The sequence below is a fragment of the Mugil cephalus genome, chromosome 16 (genome assembly GCF_022458985.1).
Source record: "Mugil cephalus isolate CIBA_MC_2020 chromosome 16, CIBA_Mcephalus_1.1, whole genome shotgun sequence".
NCBI classification, from domain to species: domain Eukaryota; kingdom Metazoa; phylum Chordata; class Actinopteri; order Mugiliformes; family Mugilidae; genus Mugil; species Mugil cephalus.
This window is the reverse complement of record NC_061785.1, coordinates 15,669,487-15,683,405: the sequence shown is the minus strand read 5'-3', so window position 1 is coordinate 15,683,405 and position 13,919 is coordinate 15,669,487. Positions and strand designations below refer to the sequence as shown.

The 13,919-nt window shown below is 41.9% G+C and overlaps 2 protein-coding genes across 2 annotated transcripts; both read right to left on the bottom strand.

Annotated features, from left to right (window-relative positions):
* Positions 1-855: 855 nt before the first annotated feature.
* Positions 856-5,000, bottom strand: gdf2 (growth differentiation factor 2). Its single transcript, XM_047609434.1, has 2 exons — positions 4,149-5,000; positions 856-3,598 (listed from the first exon to the last, which is right to left on the bottom strand). Exons 1-2 carry the CDS (start codon positions 4,495-4,497, stop codon positions 2,673-2,675), a joined length of 1,275 nt encoding a protein of 424 aa, XP_047465390.1. The 5' UTR covers positions 4,498-5,000; the 3' UTR covers positions 856-2,672.
* A 1,454-nt stretch (positions 5,001-6,454) lies between these two features.
* gdf10b (growth differentiation factor 10b) lies at positions 6,455-10,887 on the bottom strand. Its single transcript, XM_047609943.1, has 3 exons — positions 10,348-10,887; positions 8,217-9,121; positions 6,455-7,911 (listed from the first exon to the last, which is right to left on the bottom strand). The coding sequence occupies exons 1-3, from the start codon at positions 10,631-10,633 to the stop codon at positions 7,720-7,722; spliced, it is 1,383 nt and encodes a 460-aa protein (XP_047465899.1). The 5' UTR covers positions 10,634-10,887; the 3' UTR covers positions 6,455-7,719.
* Positions 10,888-13,919: the final 3,032 nt, after the last annotated feature.

Genomic DNA, 13,919 nt, shown 5'->3' with positions numbered 1-13,919 from the left:
GAATGCTGACCTATTTTATTCCCCCTCCCCCCCCCCCCCCCCCCCCCCCCCCCCCCGTGGAAGTGCAAAATAATTTTCCTTTCAAACTCTGTATTTGTTTAGGGCAGACCTGTGCATAGACAATTTTGCGGCTCAGGGCTAATGCAGCCGGACGTCACCAAGCGCTAGGCGGTGGGTGTTGAGCTAATCCTAGCGCCTTAACTTTTAATACCGCTTCACGCCTTACATAATACAATATCCTTCCCTGCAAATTCCCTAGGATGCTAATCGAGACTTTTGAAACACTGAACACTGTTTTACTTTGTCAGAATTAAGAGCTGTTCCCGATGAATAAATTCCAGAGGTACAATAATTATCTCAGTGAGCCAGTTAGAGCTGAACTTTCAATATCGCGGACATCATGTCCAAAAATGAATAAATAAATGAGTCCTCTTTCCATTTTGACCAGTGCCATTAAAATATGATTACCAGCAATGATATTTTTAGAGAGGAGCAATGCAGAGTGTCCTCTCACTGATGTCGACACTGAGGGTTCAGCTCCGATAAGGCCGTGTCATTGACTCCAAATGTTTACAAAGCTCACATTTGCACACATTAGCTACATGAGCGTATGGTGATAACCGGATGTATGTGAAAGAGCTTTGCTCCATTGAAATAATTGAATTACGAGTACATTTTTTCTAATATTGGTTGTGCTGTTGATAGCAATGGTTGTTTTTTTTGTTTTTTTTTCAGAATACAACAGTCATGATTGTAGGGTCATAGTTACCGTTCATAGTGGATATAGGATAATCTGAGTAAATAAAATAAATGAAAAAATAAATCAGAATATCATTTTGTGACACAGAATTTCCCCAAAAAATGTTATTTATTAAAGCGTTGGAAGGCCTCAAAAACAAAATGTAGACATCATGAGACATAATGAGACATAGCACTATAAAAACATGCAAGATGAAGGGGGCATATTTTACCATAAATCTGGCAATTTAAACCTTATTTCTGTCAAAGTGGAGATGTTTGTTAATGATCATACAGACTGACACAGACCTATCCACTGTAGAAATTAACCTTTACCTCTCTGTATAGCAGGTTACAGTGAGACAACTTATGTTGGATGCTTATGTTTTTACATGCACTATGTATGTTTAAACACAAGTATCTAGCATGGATGTATAAACTGTTCAAGTACTGTATGTCTATCATAAATTTACAGAGTAATTCTAAATATATATCAATATGAACAAACAGCATATAGAGAAGAAATATACAGATTTACATAAGTTTGATATTTGCCGTGATTAAATAATTATTTGTGGTTTACTAGCTCATATGTGACAATAAATCCTCTTAAGTTTTACCAAAAAATACATTGTTGTTTTGTAGTTGCAAATAAAAATGTCCAAATTTTCAAGAGCAAATAAAATTTAGGTACTACACACAAATAAAAAGTAGAAATACATTAGATCTTAACACTGTATGGGCAAGCTATTTATATACACATAAGGACAATTAATTACAAAAAAATAAAAAAGGTTTGCGAAGGTTTGTCACATTCGGTTTATTTGTGTCAGCATATGAAATTCTGAAACAAAAAGTCTAAGAAAAGCCACTGGTATATTCATTTTAAATAAACAACAAAAAGAAAAAGAAATACAGATTGCAGCTGAAATAAAGTGCAAACCAAAAACTTTGTCATTCGTATATATGACTGTGTTGCCGTGTAAAATGTATGTTCACAGTCTGTCTTTTGGTTTGCAGAATTATTTTTTCTTTTTCTGTCATTATTGCCACAGTAGTAATATTAAAAGTTTTAGGGTTGAGGGCTTTTAGAGGCGTGGCTCAGCTTGTGATGGTCCAAATAAGTCACTCATATGGAGTAAATTCTGTGACATAACCATAAAACCACTCACTAAAAGTTAAAATAATTTCCACATCAGTTTTAGACAGTTATTTATATAACATTTATGCAGCTGCCGACAGAAAATAATTTTATGAATAAGATGTCGGCCTGGAGTCGCTCCGTTGGGAACTGATTATGGTCTGTCAAAGATCGTCCAAGCCAATCAAATCATTTAAATGGTGATGGATTTAAGAGTAACAGCCATGTAGTCATAAAGGTCATCTGAACACCGTAGAGTTGCAATTTTTCACAACAAAGTGTCTCAGATTAGGACTCTTCAGTTGCATGCAGAGGTATTTTTTTCTCTCTGTATCAGCTGAAACATGTCTTACAATGAAATCCAATGTTACCAGACTCATAGCCTGATAAGAACACTGGGAACTACATCCACACTTAGACTACTTGAAAACATTTTTTTTTCTCTATTTAAGAAAAACAAATGGTGATCAGACGCCTTTAATCTCTGTCATCAGCTGTGTTCTGATGAAGACAAACTGTTGTAATGTTTGTAATTCTCTATACGATTCAGTTATGGCACATCTTTATTGTTATATAAAAGTCAAAGTCACTGACGTGACTATTGCTGTTGAGGAACATTATGAAAAGAAACTCTAGCAGGTATCCATGTTTTGGACTGGGCCTCCTATTCCTCTGTTGGTGCAATGGAGGGCTTGGAGGTTGTTATATCTGGCCTATCACGCTGGACTGATTCAAAAGAAATTCAACACTAAAACTATTATGATCACTTTTTCATTGAGCCTATGGGTTCTGACTACCTGCAGCCACACTCGGCCACCTTCATCTCCTCATACAGGTATCTTATCGTGAGTCGTCCATTCTCCTGATACATGACTGTGATGGGGTCCAGTTTGATGGGGACGCAGCATGCCATGTTGGCCTTCTTGGGGTCCCTGATGTTCATCAGTGTCTGTATAAGGGCGTGCTTCGATGGGGTCGATTCATCCGTCAGTGGATGGTAGCACAGGCCTCGACATTCGAAGGCATCATATTCAGGAGGGGCCACGATCCAGCTGTCCCAGCCGATGTCTTTAAAGTTGACCCTGAGCGAGGTCCGCCGGCAGTATTCCCTCTCAGCCTTTCTCTTCTTTCTCCGCGGGTGCTCAGCCTCTGGGATCTGGTTTGGAAACTGATCTTCTCTGTTCCAGTCAGCCCCCGAGTGTAGAATGGTTTCTTCTTCGTGAAGGATCATCTCTCTCAGCTCCTTCTTTGTCTCCCTCCTCCTGCTGCCGAGGTCGTTCGAGAAGATGATTAAAGCGGCCGATGTGTTATCTCCAACAGTCGTGCTCATATTTAAACAGCTGGATCCTTCCTCTTCTTCCTCACTACCACGACCCCCACAGTCCTTCTTATCTACCACCACACTGAAAACCATGGATCCACACCCCGACCTGATCCAGTTCTGGACCGCCGTAGTCACATCGAAGGTCACCCACGTGCTGTGGGAGCCCGTCACCTCCTTGCCAACCAGGAGCTGGGTAGGGGACGTGAAATTGTCGTGATCAACCTCGTAGACTTTTACGGTGGCCTTGTAAGTGTGGGAGGTAACCTTTGGCCTGGCATCTGGGATGAAGAGGAGCTGTAGTTCAGCGGTGGTGATCTTTTCGTGGGTGGGGATGCTGACGTTGAACTGCAGATTGTGCTTTGACTTTGAGCCGTTCGTCACAGAGAGAGAGATATCTGTGGGAGAGGTGGGAAAAGATTTTCCAAGGTGTGACAGTTATTTGGTCAGAAATACAAAGTAGAGGAGTTTGATTTCATTTTCTGCTGTATCTGAGTTAGTAGATACTAAAACTAGATAGTTCACAACATAACTTGAGTTCCAAAGACCACACAGGCAGTTTACCACAGGTTATAAATATCCCATCATGGTATAATGAAATACCCTGTCATTGACAGTAGTGCCCTAGGACACTTGATGATCTTGGTGCCTAATACCTGTAAGTTGATCAGAAACCCGGAAGAACTCCATGTTTCCTTCCTTCCCTAAGAATAGAACTTTAAATTGAAGTGATGAACACCACTTGTAAGTAGTCGGTTTTAAAAGTTTTTTTTTTAGAAATATTTTATTATATATATATATTTTAGAAAACCTGCAGTTGGTTTAGAGCTATTGAGAAGAATAAATTCACAAAAACAACAATTTAAGCAATACCGATTCTCTCAAACATCAACAAGAGACAATGTTATATGAAACAACCAACAGCTATGAAACTCCTTGATCTTGTACCTTGGACAGTGAAGCTTCGTATGACATCAGACTGAGGTACTGCCGAGCTGTCCGAGGCGTACTTGTTGTACAGCTCCATCATGAACTGAGGGGGTAAGATCTTACTGTGCTCCTGAGGGACATCTGTCAGGTTGAGTTGCCTCAGAAAACCCTCCTTCATGGTTCCCAGGAGGTTCTCCATCCTCAGCTCTGTGTCATTCTCCTCATGAGGTTCCTCAGACAGCTGAGAATCCAGCTCCTGGATGTCATTGTTGAGAGGCTTACAGGTGCAGGAGCCTGTGGAAAGCACCAGACTCAAACATAGCTGGAACAGGAAGCCTCTGGACATCTGCATTTTGAAATTAGCCATTTCTACAAAACAGCGCTTCAGTCTTCTTCGCGTCTTGAAAGCAGACTTTGCGGTGGCAAGGTTTGAAAATGGAGATCCCCAATGCGAGGATCACAGTCCTGATGTCCGCTCCCATGCTCCCAGAGTAAACAGGAGGACTTGCATCAACCAAAATAGTAGCTTGGCCGTGCTTATCACCGCAGCCGATGCCTTCTTTAAAGCTCTGTTATCATTAGAGGGCTGGCTGCTAATGAAGACACTGTAAACACTCGTTGGCGATAATGAGGGAGATGCTGGAAAATGTGAGTTTACTGACAAGCAGACACTTCCATAAAATGACTTTTCCCAGATTGAGGGCGAGTCCGCGGCCTCATATTGAAACTAGCTAACGGTCAAACCTCACATGAAGATGCAGCTGCAAGGTTTGTTACGCAAATCCTTTGCAATCCTGACATCTCTGGCAGATGTAATTTAGAAACAGTGACATAGGAGTTTAAGTGCGGGAATACGACATCACCGGCCTGCACTCCACTCCACATTCCTACTGTTTTGTCATTGCACAGCTAGTCATAGAATAAAGAAGCTTCAAGTCAACAACAAAAAAGTAGTATCTCACTTTTTATGTGTCTCTGGATTCATCCAACCAATAAGCAACCATATGAAAACACATGGAAATGTTCTAGGATTCTATAAACTCTGAGAGCAAGGGGGTTTTCTGGCACCGCCGGCAAGAGGAACAAAGACATGATGGATTTAGATGGATTTTGGGATAGCAGAACTCTACCCTGCGTTCCTGTGGGGGGTTTGAGCCCAAACCACAAGCCAGCATGTCTGGGGACGTTGGCCTTAGTCCGGTCTATCTCGGAATTTCTATCTTTCACTCAGTGCTCGCTTCACGCTGGGTTTCATAAAAATGCCTTCACTGCGGCCCTTTCATGCCTTTAAGAGTTCCTCTCTATGGAGCCTGTCGACGATGAAAGGCGTTGACAAAATATACTGGCACGGATACAGCAAATAATTTGGGCACGCAGGGGGAAAACAAACAGAATGAAAAACTGTTAGGAAACTGTGGTCATTTGATCCCTGGCTTAAGAAGTATGTATATTTTTGTTACTAAATTACATTAGGATGTGGCCAATTATGCGCATGCATGCCTCAGATAAGCTATTATACTGATTTTTATTTTTTATTTTTGTTCAAATTTTTGTTTTGTTTTTTCTTGTCAGTGCACAGTTTTTAAAAACACAGAGAGCTGAAATTCTCCAAGAACAATTTGATTGTTAGTAGCTTTTAAAACAACAGCATTCTTTGGTGTGCAGCTACCCACCTCCTTAACAACCATGTTCACCAACATCAGTACTGTTAACATTTGTCTCTCAACTGCTGTGAATCTGGCTTTTATTGTGTTTTTGTTTTATTATTATTTCCAATCAGCTGCCTGTTGCCAATGGCTGCTAGGTTGATAAGAGTGGTTAGGGTGAATTGTCCATAAAGTGGCCATATTAACTAAACAACTAGCTACAGAATCGCTGAAACGCAGTTTGGTGATGCATCTTTTGTAGGTTCATTCCTATGCATGACCTCTGTCATATGACACATAGTGATCGGATCCATTGTTTCTATGAAAATATTCACTTGTGCAACTTTAAATTGGATTCATCATTACAAAAAATCATGTTATATTATATGTAACAAATCCCTTCAGATTTTATCGATTTGTATTTGAATTGCTTCGTTCAAAAAACACTAGAGAAACACTATCATGCCATTCGGATAAAATTTGTTAATTAAGAAAAAAAGATCATAATTATTTATACTCGTGTTCTTATACAGAAATAAACCAATATGTCTGCCTAACTTTAAACAAAATTAAACCTATGGCGACATTATCAAAGATATATGGATGACACACAGTAGTTTGTGGTAAAGTGTTATACACATATTGTCATATTTATCATAAAACCTAAGTGCAAAAATATCGTGGACTGTATGTACAATTCCGTTTATTTCCATAACAAGCATACATCATGTTTATGATCTGTTAAAGCACACGTCATAATACTCTTTAATTACACGGTAGCCACACATTTATTTGGGCGGATCTTTTGTTTTTTTGTTGTTACAATGGAAATCTACTGTCATTACTGTACATATTACAAACTATACATGTCATTTAGGATATATTAATTTATTAAATGTACTGAAGTGGAGTAAATAGGCACGGACAGTACAGTAAGTTTTTCAATTCGAACCATAAAATCCCTTCAGTTTTCACAAAATGCACAGCAGGTGGCAGCAACGCACCGTTTTTCCACTCCGGGGCAGCAGGTAGCAGAGACGTGCTGTACAACGCTTGGGATGCAGACAAATGCACTCATTATATACAAGATATAAACAAATAACTACTGAAATATAGTTAGATATGACCTCTCATGCATGATAAACAGTATGTCACATCACTCGACAATAAGCACCACTTAGTTTGTATTATTAACTACAGTATTTACATGAGGAGAGTTGGTTAATTTGACAGAAAGTGAATGTACTACACTGCACTGCGGCCTCTGGGTCAGAAAGTCTCCTTCAGGGTGCCGTTTAACAGAGTGACCAAAATCCAGTTCTGAGTATGAAACGTGGATGAAAGCAGCAGATAGTGAAAAGAGATTTGAATCCCTGATCATCAAAACCAGAACCTGGACAAGTCAGTACAGGTCCATAACACCAGCCACTTCTAAGGAGTCTGAGCAGATTACCGGAGCAAATGAAGTCCTTTTCAAAATCAGAGCGGACAAAAATCCCTTTATGAATCATTCCAAATCTAAAACCTTGAGCAAAAGGGGACTGAAAAGCTGATTAAGGCTCAAAAGAAACTTACTGCTGGAGATGTGTACTAAAGCCAACAGCTAGCTAACACAAAGACTAACAAACACAAGTTTCTTTAAGAGCACTTCCTTGAGAGGGGAAACTAAATGAAAGTGGACCAAATAAAGGAAGACATGTACAAAGATTGTTAGAAAAGCAGGAGAAACGTAAGGCAATGTCCATTTACGGCCAAACTAGCCCAAAAATTGAGACAAATACTATTAGGACTCTCTCACTTTCCTCCTCACTGTGACTAACCACAACGTCCTTCCGTCCGACATGTGCCTTCCTGCTACACGGAGAGTCCACATTTCCGTCATCCTCACTGTCCCATCATGTCCACTGATCACAGCTTGCGGTGGCTCTGGGATTACTCCGACCCTACCGACAGGCGCACGTATCCACAGACATGCCAGGATAAATCTTAAGCACCATGTTCCTGTCGAGGTCGAGGAAAAGAACGGCGAGGGGGCTCATTTTGTCCGGGACGCAGCACGACTCTGGGATGCCGGGGACGATTCCCACAACTCTGACGATGCTCTGGATGATGGCGTGATTGGAGGGACGCGCCACCTGAGGAAGCAAGGGAATCATTACTGCATCAACTGAGCAAGGACTGTATAACCAAAATCAAGGGCTAATATCTCAAAGGTTTTCACTTCCACTTAGGTGGTTTTTTCTGTTGTTGAGAATTTTAATTAAATCTGCAAAGTACAAGGATGCCCTTTAAAGATCTTTGAGTTTAACCATTCCACTAAAATACAAGAGAAAAATTACACAAGATAACTGTTGTGCACAAGGAGTCTATTTTAAGTTAACTGACTGCCAGTTTGATTGTAAAACAAAATGCAAATTAAAAAGTTATGTTTGTGGCTCACTGTAGGTATAGGGAATCCACAGGTCCCGGCGCAGTAGTACGCATCAAACGACTTTGGCGCCAGCACCCATTCGCTCCAGCCGATGTCAGCAAAGTCCACCCTTAGGTAGCGCCTGGAGCAAGCCCTGGGCTCGCTCCACTGTCTTCTCCTCGCCTTCTTCATCGTCCTCTCGTCGAATCTCAGCACTTGGGGCTTGCTCAGGCCACCCTCGCTGCTCACCTGGCCCTGCTTCCTCCCCGGTTTGACCTCCGCTTTGACTTTAGCTGGGAAATAAGTGTTCTGCCACAGTTCATGGTTCTTCAGGGTGTTGTACTGCACCTCTGGGATGTCGTTGGTGTGGATCTGGTGATGGAGCTCTCTCCGGACCCTTGAGGCTGAGCTCGACGCTGATGGTTCCTCCCCAACATGAAAAGGCCCGTACCTCTGAAGCGACGTGGCCACACTGTTCGGCTCATCTATAGCTTGATCATCCAAATACACCAAGATATACGGCAGGTTGGCCGCAGAGAGGCGTTCTTGGCCGTAAGGACTCCTCTGCTGCACCCGGGCCGCCTCGAACCCCATATCAAACTCCACCATGACCACAAGCTCTTTGACCTCCCTGGCACGTTTCACCACCGCGGTTACATCCCTTGTTTGCCAAGAGCCTTTCTTGAAAGGGGACAGAGTTATGTTTCCCAGCGGCGTCGCTAAATCCGGGTCTGGGGACGATCCGTGGAAGAGGAGTTTCGAGGAGGGAGGATGCTGGAGGCCGGAAGACGGGTGGCGAGGCCTCCTGAAACGCCACGGCCTCTGCTGGTGGCGGGGCCGCTTGTAGAGAAAGTGAAAAGAGGCGAACAGGATCAGCTCGGAGTTTTGGATGGAGGACAGGTTGAACTGGAACATATCTCTGCCATGTGAGACTCCTGGGAAATTTTGAGAGGGAATCAGAAGACAAATAAAAAAGGTTGGCAAGAAAAAGTTCAAATATCACGAGGACACATTTTCAGCCTGTCTCTTTCTAATTTGACAAATAAGTTTGAACAAGGATTGTTCGACAGTGATGTGCTTTGTAGTTCAACAATACTATCCCTCGTAGCTCTGAGGGATCACCTCTCTCTGAAAGGAACAATAAAGATGAGTGAAGCGATCACATTGCTAACTTGAACCTTTCCCCCCTCTGTTCTTTTTCCTCCTTTATCATTTTACTCTGGCCCGTTTAACCGAAATGAAAAACAGTATCCAATATATCATCTGCAAAACGTTGCTCAACACATCTGACTGACATAAGAAGCAGCATGGAAAATATTAAGCCCGGCACGGTTAAGTGCCTGCCTCATGCATGACCAAAAACCTCATCCTAGATAGCTATACTCTTGAAGCCCAACCTTGTCTCCCGCACTTCCACCACAGCCTGAAAGACAAACATTGGGTTGGTCCAGCACGTCTGTCGTGGGCATATGGAAATGCTTACGGGAGAAAGAGCTCCTCTGAGGCTTTTCGCTAGGGCAGTCGGTGTCTGCGTGTGATAATAGGCTCTTGTCTAACACCTAGGCTGTTACAGCTACCGAGGAACTAACGGTGTTTGAGACTGAAAGTCCCCCACTTCAGTAAATCACTTCACTGGCGGAGCACAGAGGTGAAGACGTTTAGCCCAAACAGGACTGAGGGCTGCTGTGTGATTGACAAAACACCTGCACTTATGGTGTTTAAGAAGTAATAAAGAACTTTAGAGGTTTTTCTTTGTGAGTTTCTACCTACACAAAGGTAGATCTACCAATGCAATGTACAAAGAAAAATGTTAAACATAAATGTAAAACATTCGGTGTAAGTTTTATGGCCAATATGGTTTATTTAAAAAAAATATATATATATAAAGACTGTTATTTAGAGTTACATTTGTTTTATTGCTTCTGGACATAAAATAGTGATTTTGGTCTATTTTGGGTTGATTATAGGTTATTAAAGAGACTAAAGCTCCATGACACAATAGTCTCTCAAAGTAAATAAAACAAAGCAATTTTAAATACAGTTTTCTTAAAAAGCACCTAATTAATATTTTAATCAGTAATACCAAAAGTTCGAAGATCATTTAGTTTCTACTCCAGTAACTTTGTGAGAGGATGAAATAAAAAGGTGTGTATTCACTCACTCGGGACAGCTTTAAAACTCCTCACAGTGTTTCCTTCCCTCTGACTCCGCGGCTCTTTATTGTACCTCTCGTACACTTTAAACATGTTGACGGAGACCATGTCCCGGTTCGCGCTTTCCTGCGTAAGGACGCGTGGCTGGACCGGTGAGGCATCGGCACCTTGACGCGCGGTTCCATCCAGACTCTCAAACGCGAGCTGACCCCAGGTGGACCCCAGGATCGCCGGCAAAAGCAAGATGTGGAAAAGCCGGCTGGTCATAGCTGCTGATCTGGATAAAGGTTCCATGAAATTAAACTTTTGTTAGTAAAAACGGCAAAAGTAGCGCTCGCTTGTGATTTGTCCGTGGATGCTGGCCACCCAGACTTCCAAGTCGGTATCCGGGTTATCCGTGACAGACCCGCACTCCACGGTTCACGGTCTACAGCTGTTTCTACAATGGGAGGAGACCCGGGCTGGACGCATGCACGAAGCGCTGCTGCTGAATGACAGGTCGTGACGCCTCTGAGCGCACAGGCAGCTAGGACCACGCAGCCCATTAGATGAACTGACTATTGATTGACAGCAAAGTATCGCCCTTCTTAAGACAGACATAACTTTTAATGAGACTGCCTTTGCAGTTCTCCATCGCTGAGAGTTATTTGATGGAATCTCGAAGACACCAAAGCAAGTCTTGTTTGAAAATTGCCAGGGGTAACATGAAAAAAAAAAAAAAAATGCAGCCATCATAGCTCCATTAGCATATCTTTGTGGAATTGTGTGTTTGTGCCTGAATATTTCTCAAGTGGGGTTTCATCTGTTTCAAGGAGATGCACTATAAACATATAGACACCACATGACACCCTCAGATGAGTCACGACTGTTTTGGAGGCACAAGGGAGACCTACACAATATTAGGTAGGCGGTCATAATGTTATGCCTGATCGATAAAATTTTAAATGATATGAGAGTTGCGTGTCAGTTAGGTGGAGTTGATATAGTGATGACAGCGAGCTTTTTGGGAGTTCTGTGGGTCACATCTCAGAAGGTTCATCCTTTATGTACAGCCAATGGTGGCTGGGAAGCTAATGGCTAACAAGCTAATGGACAAACTAGCACTAATAAGTCACAAATGTTGGTCTTTTTGTTTATATTTTTTTCTGTACTATGTTGTTCACTTAAATTTAATCAGCTTACGTTGCTTACTACTGAGTTGACTTAAAAGGATTGTTAGCTTGGTTGCTAACATTTCAAAGGGCTTTTTTTGTGACTGACTTCTGCCTCATAAATCCCAAATGCTTCCTCATTTTGGACTTGCTGGCATTATTAGAGGCTACTACTGAAGAGGTCAAAACCCCAAGAACATATAATATAAAGGTCAACTTTTGTGAGCATGATTTTGTGTTGGTTAAAATGCATTATATATGACAGCTAGTATGCCAGATGTGCACATATGCTTGCCAAAGTTCACTCCATGCAAAAACAGATATTCAAGTTAGTTAGGTCTGACTCATCTAAATAAGTCACCACCGTAAACTGGAAATAAAGATAGTAATTCCAGTCTCAGGATAGTTGCCTGCTTATCAAGATGACTAGGAACTGTTAGGACAGCAGCTGAAAGGACTGATGGTGGTGAATCCTGCCTAAAGGTGAAACAGGCATTGGGTTGCTTGACAGCTTAATTTAAAGAGATAATGGCACCCAGCAGCAGAAGAAGAACCATCAGACTTCTTATTTCTGTGTTTCTGATGCAGCACAATGGCTTCCCTGTGAGAGACATGGCGGCGCACTACTGCCACCATGGATCAGACAGCCATTAAAATACCTCATACTGGTCCCTGAGGGGGATTACAAGGCACCCTTTCACACCACTGTGTCCTACATCAGAGAAAAAGAACTCCTGGGTCTGGGATCCCCTTCAGAAGAACGGTGATGTGTTTGAAGGTCATGCGACTTTAGTGAAAGATTGAGATAGCATCAGGGTCCTCCCAGTGAGTAATCAAATGCAGTTATCACTCAGCACGAGGATGTCTAATTGGTTATTATGGGTTTGGAAAACTAATATTGCTCCTCTGAGTTTTCTTTTTGATGTGGTTGTGCACTGTGTGCAGACTAAATTGGTGTGAAGTTGGGATAGCTCTGTTACGTGAAACTGTGTAGTAAATAAAAGCATTAATCATTTGCCCAAACACTTGAAACTTTCCCCTGACAAGCAATGGGACATGCCAAAACAAAGATTCTTGGTTCTCAGAAGCCAAGGAAAAAGCAGCCCAGGCTGGATTATCAATCGGCCCCTTGGGCCCTTTGAGGCCCTGAAGGTAGCTTGATGTTGCGCAAGTGCCACAAAACCTCTGAATAAGGTCAGGGAAGATGAATGGGGGCACAAAGGGTATGACTCTGATATTGGAAACCACTGGCCACATCAAGTGTGGTGTGTATTACAACCTGACTCAACACAAAGTGGAGGCCAACATCACAGTTACAGAAATTAAGTGTTTATTTCATTTTACCGAAGGAAAGAAATACAACAGGTGAGATGCCAGGAGTCTGAAGCTGAAAAGTGGTGTCTCCTTTCAAGCAATGCCCTTTTGTCAGCACTTCAGATCTGGTTGATTATGACGATTGAGCCCAAAGACACACTTTGCCACTGTGTGGTCAGTCAGGGTGCAACAGTTAAAACTGGTTTAAACCTGGTGGCAGAGCAGAAACAGCACTTGTGATTTATTTTGGACAGCGGTGGTAAACTGCGTCATTGTTACACCAACAATCTTTACCTACATATGCTCTACATTGGTATTGCTTTTGTTGATTGGCGGATCAGCTACTCCATACATGCCTCAGGTATATTATGACATTTGCACTTATTCCAGAAAAAAAAGAAAATGTTTCTAAGCTGTTGGACCTCCCGACTTCATTCCTTCACCCAACTACTGAGTAAATATTTCTGCAAAGGTTCTCCATCATCCAAGTTGTGGTAGATTCGAAAAAAAACAAGCTTGAAAGTTCCAAGAAACTCTACAAGTTCAGTTGCCCTTTTTTAAGGTTGAGACATGTAAAAAAAAAAAAACTGTTGATATCGAAATCTTTAGTAGTATTTAAAACCTCTGACTAACATAAAGGCTTTTCTTTTAGGGCATGCCAGCCGTGATGCAGCCAAACCGACTGTTAGAGGCGTGTCCAAGACGCCCCAACTGAGACATATTCTGAATGCGCTATATTACATGCTCAACGGATGTTCCTAAAACCAGACTAATGTCGGCATACATGACAAGTCGTAATTGAAAAAACTACTTTCTGGAAGGAAAAAAAAAACAAAAACGGTCCACATGTTTCAGTTGTCATCGAGGTTTGGTTTTCACCATATCTAACGCTTTCTTCCTAGTACCAAGATTAGTCAGGTGAATGTACTTGAATGTGAATCTTCATCTATTTTATCGCTCAATCTGATCTTTTTCAATCCAGTGTTTTTTAAGGCCTTGACGTTAGTTGTCTCACAGTGAGTACAAGGTTAATAATGTGCAGACTGGCAAAAAGTGAGAGAAGCTTTTCCTCATTTCAGTTTCCCATTGAATCGTTGTCACTGAGCCAGAACTAC

What these genes read in the sequence shown, in the direction of transcription:
- gdf2 (XM_047609434.1), bottom strand. Translation starts at nt 4,497, where the DNA reads ATGGCTAATTTCAAAATGCAGATGTCCAGAGGCTTCCTGTTCCAGCTA. An exon ending in ACGAAGCTTCACTGTCCAAG is followed by an intron (nt 3,599 to 4,148) that starts GTACAAGATCAA and finishes CCTCTCCCACAG; the next exon opens with ATATCTCTCTCTCTGTGACG.
- gdf10b (XM_047609943.1), bottom strand. Translation starts at nt 10,633, where the DNA reads ATGGAACCTTTATCCAGATCAGCAGCTATGACCAGCCGGCTTTTCCAC. An exon ending in GAGTTTTAAAGCTGTCCCGA is followed by an intron (nt 9,122 to 10,347) that starts GTGAGTGAATAC and finishes AAAATTTCCCAG; the next exon opens with GAGTCTCACATGGCAGAGAT. An exon ending in GTGGATTCCCTATACCTACA is followed by an intron (nt 7,912 to 8,216) that starts GTGAGCCACAAA and finishes TTGCTTCCTCAG; the next exon opens with GTGGCGCGTCCCTCCAATCA.